The 6,390-nt window shown below is 41.2% G+C and overlaps 4 protein-coding genes across 4 annotated transcripts; all 4 read right to left on the bottom strand.

Moving 5' to 3' along the window:
• On the bottom strand, positions 799 to 1,842 carry LOC109946693. Its single transcript, XM_020555281.1, has one exon. The coding sequence runs from the start codon at positions 1,840 to 1,842 to the stop codon at positions 799 to 801; it is 1,044 nt and encodes a 347-aa protein (XP_020410870.1).
• On the bottom strand, positions 2,446 to 3,618 carry LOC109946690. Its single transcript, XM_020555278.1, has one exon. It carries the CDS (start codon positions 3,616 to 3,618, stop codon positions 2,446 to 2,448), a length of 1,173 nt encoding a protein of 390 aa, XP_020410867.1.
• Positions 3,768 to 4,195, bottom strand: LOC18788143 (glutathione S-transferase U8). The gene is made up of 2 exons (XM_007224608.2): positions 3,881 to 4,195; positions 3,768 to 3,788 (listed from the first exon to the last, which is right to left on the bottom strand). The coding sequence occupies exons 1-2, from the start codon at positions 4,193 to 4,195 to the stop codon at positions 3,768 to 3,770; spliced, it is 336 nt and encodes a 111-aa protein (XP_007224670.2).
• LOC18790927 (glutathione transferase GST 23) lies at positions 5,565 to 6,390 on the bottom strand. The gene is made up of 2 exons (XM_020555268.1): positions 6,355 to 6,390; positions 5,565 to 5,924 (listed from the first exon to the last, which is right to left on the bottom strand). Exons 1-2 carry the CDS (start codon positions 6,388 to 6,390, stop codon positions 5,565 to 5,567), a joined length of 396 nt encoding a protein of 131 aa, XP_020410857.1.

Here is a 6,390-nt window from a genome sequence, read left to right as displayed (position 1 = left end):
ACAGTAAAAATACAATGCATCAATAATTCCAGGATTCGCCCCCTAATTCCCACCTCCCACATGACCTCCCGAACAAAATGCCAATGCAGCCGATCATAAGCTTTAGATAAATCAATTTTCCAAGCAATAAAACCTTTTTTTCCTTTAGCAGTTTTGAATTTATGAAGCACCTCTTGAGCAACAACAATATTATCTGTAATCTGCCTTCCTGGGATGAAACTTACTTGGTTCGGGCTAACAAGCTTGGCCATATAAGGACGCAGCCTAGCTACAAGGATTTTAGCGACCACTTTATAGAGCGTGTTATAGAGGCTAATAGGCCTAACTTGAGTCATAGAGACATGTCTCTCCACTTTAGGAACCAAGGCAATAAAAGTCTCATTGATGTGCTCAGGAAGGGTGGCAGTTTGAAAGCACTCTTTGGTAAATGAAATGATATCATTAGCACAAACCTCCCAAAACTTCTGATAAAAAATAGCAGGGAAACCATTAGGACCAGGAGTCTTTAAACCACCAATGCTGAAAAGGCTCTCTTTGATCTCTTCATTAGACACACCACAGCTCAACCCCACAAGATCAACCTCCTCAAGATGAGGAAATAATTGAGGGAGTAGGGAATAGTCACCAACTGACTCAGCAGTGCAGAAAAGACCCTGAAAGTAGTCAACAATAATCTGCTTCATGCCCGTTTTGTCAGTAATCCAGTCCCCAATATCATTATTGAGACCTTCCAATTTATTTCTCCTTCTCCTGATAATTGTAGACAGATGGAAAAACCGAGAATTTTTGTCACCTTCTTTAAGCCATGTATTTCTTGATTTCTGCAACCAGAAGAGCTTCTTGCTCAAGAAGCATATTGTAGTTCTTGGTTAATTCATTTTCAAGGTCACAAAGGTAGGGATTGTGCCCCCAACACAGCTTCCTTTGGATACTGGCAAGCCGAGTCAGGAGCCTTCTTTTTTTCTGGAATAAGCAACCAAACACTTGGCGGTTCCAAGAAATAAGAGAGGACTTGAGGCGAGCAGATTTTTGACTAGCATGTCCATCTCCAATACTCCAATTAGCATGAATAAACTTAGGAAAATCGGGGTGAGACATCCACATTGCTTGGAACCTAAAAGGAGTACAACCTCTGGCAGGATAATGGTTGGAATCAAGAGAGACCAGAACAAGGCAGTGGTCAGAGTTCACTCTAGGAAGATAAGATAGATGAGCCTCTGGGAATAAAAGCCGCCAATTTATGTTGCACAGACCCCTATCAAGCCTTTTCCAAATAATACCCTCAGCATTTCTCTTATTGCACCACGTAAATTTAGCACCAAAGAAACCCAAGTCCACAAGTTGATTACGATCAATCCATTCAACAAAGCTTCTGCCACCCAGGTCCAGGTTGCCTCCACATTTTTCACCCGCACTAGCAATGTCATTAAAATCACCTAGGACCAGCCATGGCAAGTGGGAGGCACAAGCAAGGCCATCAAAGTATTTCCACAAGGATTCTCTAATTCGCGAGCAGGGATTAGCATACACCACAGTGAGGAGCCACCATTGATTCCCCAAAGTCACTAAAGCAGTAATAGATTGACTGGAATGGGCAACAACATGGAGAGACACAGAGTTACCATTCCACAGTAACCAAACACCCCCAAAAAAACCAGTAGCATCAACAATGTGATAGTGAGAGAAACCCAAGTTTTGAGCAACAGTAAGGGCCCTAGGCCCACTTATTCTAGGCTCCAAGACAGCAAGAATATCAATGTTAAAAGCTTTTTTTAAATCCTTGATAGTGCTTGCACAACTATTTTTACCCGCACCTCGTACATTCCAAGCAACAATCTTCATTATAAATGGAGATGGAGGGGAAGTGACCTTAGGGAGACCCTAATTCTGTAAATGCACAGCCTCAAAGGCTGCAGGCGTATCATGATAAGAAGGCATACCAGCCTCAAGTCCAATGACCGACTTACCCTGGCCCAGACATTCACTTTGTTGCTCCATATCCTCAGACGTGTCCCTCATCTCTAAAATCACCCCTACATTAGGCTCCATGTTGTAATCATCAAGGGGTTCAGGTTCAGGAAAAGTGCCACCTTTAGCCAGGGAAGGATCATGGAAGAAAGGCCCATCAACATTGAAGGAGAAGGTTCCACGAACATCATCCTGCATATCAGCTCCACTTACTTGCATACCAAAGGTCTCCACAACTTGGAAATTAAGGGGTTTAGCTCCAACTCTATTTTTCCAAACCTTATTCGAACTATTACCAACCTTATTCGTATCAGTATCCCTTCCCCCAAACGTTACAGTCGAGTTTGTAATGTCCCTAAGAGGCTTTTTGAAGACCCAAGGAGAATAGCCATAAGAGGTTGGGCTTTTATTCCCAGCGGGTTTACCTTTGCCATCAAGGTTTATTGCAAACCTAGCCACAGTTTTGCTAGTCATATTTTAGCCCAAAGCAGTTGCTTTGACAGGGGGGAACTCTTCCAAAATTATTCCATTACCACTTTTTCCTTCCTCATTCAGGACATTAAACCGAGAGCCATTGTAATCATTTGAGTTCTTTGGGTTCCTCTTGCTAATTTCAGCACCCTTTCCTGAGTCATTCAAGACCTTCTTCTTAAAATTCCTTGTCTTCATCAGCATCCACTCTCTATGTATCTTAGCTGGATTTTCAGCAGCCAGTGTAGTTGGGTTATCAACTTGCAGATCATCAGTTTTGTTTGTATTATTCATTTCCATGCCCTCAGTGTCAACAGAATCAGCTGCCTGTTGTTTAGCTTGCACAATAATAGGACAGGTATCCCTTCCATGGTCATAACACCCACATTCAAAGCAGACCAGGTTAATGCCTTCATATACAACTCCATAGGTACGACCTTCAACCTCAATAAATGGGGTGAGGGGTTTAGCTAAATCAAGTTCAATGCAAATTCTGGCAAACTTACCTCGAGCTTGACTCATCGTATTGGCATCAACCTTGATTGTATTCCCTATCAGGTTCCCAATTTTCTCCATCACGTCATAACGGAAGTATTCAACATTCAATCCATTGATACGCACCCAAGCAGTCATATGAGATATTTTTTCCTCCTGGGCATTAAATCCAAGTTTCCACTTTTGGGTCACCACGTATTGCCCAGCAATTTGCCAAGGACCGCTGGTAAGAACATATTTCATATCTTCTTCATAAACAAATTTAACAATGAAGTAGCTATTCTCTAAATCAATAAGGTTCATTGGGCCCTTAAGCTCCCACTCCTGGAGAAGACGGGCTCTCAAAAAAGTGTAGGCTAGAGGGCGACCCATGAGCTTGATGATCACCGCCGTAAGCCAGGGCCGATATAACGCGTTCTTGATTTTGTCAGAGAATTGGATTGAGGGAATCGTCCTTGATTTGATAATAACATCATCGTCTCCAATTTCCATTTGTTCCTCAGCCATACCAAAGTCACCAGCAACTTTGTCTTTAAAACTCATTGGAATTGGGGGCAGTGGGGGAGGAGGTGCCTCAGGCTCCAAAGCATCTGCATCCAAAATTTCCTTGGTGCGGGCGCGTTTTCCACCAGCAGATGGACCATCTTTTGTAGGGCCTTCAGCACAGAACACAAACTCAGTCATAATCGCAGTGGGCGACGATGGCAATACTAGGGTTTGAAGATGAACAGCGAAAAGCAGGGGAAGCGGACAAAGTTCAAGGCACGTGGGGCGCGTTCTCTCTCATCTTTTTTGCATGTCCAGACTAACTTCCTATATATAAACCAGTTCTTTCACTTAGCCAAAGAGATGCACTATTTTTGGTTTTATTTGAGGGTCAAAAAATCAATATAGAACAGTGGGCTATAGTTATTCAATGTGAATATATATATATATATATATGTACCTTTTCGTCGAAATATTTAACCCAGAACCAAGCCATGGCTCTCTCATAAGGATCAGTGGGCAGCAAAGGGTACTTCTGTGGCCATGTTTCTTCTATGTATTCGACTATGATCATGGACTCACAGATTGGCCATACTCCATGAACGAGCACCGGGATTTTCTTGTGAACTGGGTTGTATTTGAGGATCTCAGGACTTTTCTTTTGAAGATCTTCTTCTGTGTAATCATATGGGATGCCTTTCAGCTTCAAAACCCATATCACCCTGCAACTAAATGGACTGTTCCATACTCCATGGAGCTTCACCTCATCAGCCATGTCTGATAAGAGAGAAAGATTCAACGTCTTTGAATCCCCAAAGCACATTTTATATATGGATCTGTTTAGCAAAAGAAAAATGTAAAAAGCATTAAAAAAAAATTGCAAGTAGGTTCAATGGCTTGGGCAGTACGCTTTACAAATTGGATTAAACAGACTATAAATGGGTTGAATTCCAATAGCTTGCCATTGCAAATTTTAGTAGTGACTTGTTGGCGGGCAAGGAGACCATAGTTGTTGAGAACGTGCATAAGAGAGGTTTGGGGGGGTCTGGATATCTAGACTTCCAGGCTGAACCTCGATAGTGGCTAAGCTGCTAAATGATCTGAGTCTTGGTTTCTAGACCTACGGGTCCAAGTCCATGTGAAGTGATTAAAGTTGTGGTGATATTTGCGAATTTTGGTGAGAATGGGGTACATGCACCATCGTCCCCTTTGGATGTTATCATTGATGTTGTCCACAAGTTCCTTTGACTCCGATTCAAAACAAACACAAGTGAGACCCAGCTCCACTGCCAAAAAAAAAACCTCAAGAGCTGTATTAGCTTCGGCCATGATCTCCGCCTCGGCTGAGAAAGGAACAGCCACGGCACCCACAAACGCTCCCCGCGCATTACGAATAATAATACCAACACCAGCCCGGCAAGAAGGAGAGTGCCAAGCCTTATCAATATTAACCTTTTAAGTTTGGAGAAATTGGAGCAGACCATAGGCGCATTGGAGTGGTTTCCTCATGTCTACTAAATCTATTCCTTGTCAAGTCGAAAATCACATTAAGTTAATGAGTTGGGAGGTGATGGATTGAATGGTGAGGATTGGGTTAGGGGCACATCATAAAAAATGGCTCTGTTCCTCGCTTTCCAAATAGCCCACCTTCCTCTCAATTAAATAAAGACTATACCGTGCAAAGGACCCACTAGTGTAGTGCTTTGGAGAATTTACTTCTTCAAGCAAGGTCTTGGGTTCGAGTCTTAGCATCCGTATAGTGTTTGTGAGTTTAGTATGCTATCGCCCCTCTAGGTATTTTTAAAAATAAAAAAAAAACAAATTAAAGACTACTGTATCTGAAACAAAAATAATAATAAAATAAAAACAAATACTAAAATGTACTGGTGGAAGTTGTTGCGTTTTTATTTAACTTTGTGGTATATCTAACATATCGGTGTATTGTTTTATCAAGAAACCGTTAAATTTAAAAATAAAAAAAAGAATATGATTCGTTTATTCATACTAGAAACCCAGAAATATGAAATTAATAACAAGGAGCTGCCCACACTTTCTTGTCCTTGGGTTGAAGATAATATAAACCTTCATAAAACACACGGAACCAAAACAAGTTAATTAGAGCACACAGAAATCTTTTGCAAGTCTCACTGAGATGCCAGCAATTTTTCCCTGCCACGCTTAAAGAGGACCAGCATTTTATCACAATCAGGAAGGTTTTCTTCGATTGCAGGCACTTCTTTGAAGTTCTGAGTCCAAGCATGCAAGTAAGGGAATGCATGGGCTTCAAATAGCTTCACCCCAGCCACGACTTCAATGACTTCAGTCCAATGAGCAATGCATCCTAAGGCTATGTCCAAAATTCCAATGTTGTCTCCTCCAAAAAATTTATTCTTTCCAAGAGTACCAGCATGGTTGTCGATGGTTCGCAGAACCTCCAAGCTCTCTTTCTTGAACTTCACCTGCTCGTCACCAGTGGTTTGGGAGACCATCCAAATTGCAGGACCCTACCAGAATTAATTGAGTCAGTTATTAACTTATTATATATATTTGATCAAAAACTTAGTACCGCTTATTATTGTCAATCTGTAACATTGATTATGTGCAAGGGCAAAGCCACACTTTAACCCTCAAACTCCAACATTTCATATTAAATTTACAATAAACTTATGCAATTGCGGGGAAAATATGGCAAAACTGTATATTATCGTCTTGAAAGCTAATTCCGCCACCGATTATGTGGAATCACGTCGAGAACGTGCAATAATTATCCACAATTTGACGAATATAACATGTAAAAGAAGCTACCTATAATCCATGAGCTTATATATAAACCAATTCCTTCACTTAGCCAAAAACAAAGAGATACAATTTTTGGTTTAATTGAAGGGTCAAAAGGTGAATCGAAATAGATATTCAATGTGAATATATATGTACCTTTTCTTCGAAATATTTAACCCAGAACCGAGCCAT

The sequence above is a fragment of the Prunus persica genome, chromosome G1 (genome assembly GCF_000346465.2).
Source record: "Prunus persica cultivar Lovell chromosome G1, Prunus_persica_NCBIv2, whole genome shotgun sequence".
NCBI classification, from domain to species: domain Eukaryota; kingdom Viridiplantae; phylum Streptophyta; class Magnoliopsida; order Rosales; family Rosaceae; genus Prunus; species Prunus persica.
Note: the sequence above shows the minus strand (reverse complement) of the source record. Positions and strands in the feature narration are given on the sequence as shown.

Coding starts and splice junctions, on each gene's coding strand:
- LOC109946693 (XM_020555281.1), bottom strand. CDS start 1,842: ATGAAGATTGTTGCTTGGAATGTACGAGGTGCGGGTAAAAATAGTTGT.
- LOC109946690 (XM_020555278.1), bottom strand. CDS start 3,618: ATGACTGAGTTTGTGTTCTGTGCTGAAGGCCCTACAAAAGATGGTCCA.
- LOC18788143 (XM_007224608.2), bottom strand. CDS start 4,195: ATGGCTGATGAGGTGAAGCTCCATGGAGTATGGAACAGTCCATTTAGT. Junction 3,789..3,880: donor TTAAATATTTCGACGAAAAG/GTACATATATAT, acceptor AACCAAAAATAG/TGCATCTCTTTGGCTAAGTG.
- LOC18790927 (XM_020555268.1), bottom strand. CDS start 6,390: ATGGCTCGGTTCTGGGTTAAATATTTCGAAGAAAAG. Junction 5,925..6,354: donor TTAAATATTTCGAAGAAAAG/GTACATATATAT, acceptor TAATTCTGGTAG/GGTCCTGCAATTTGGATGGT.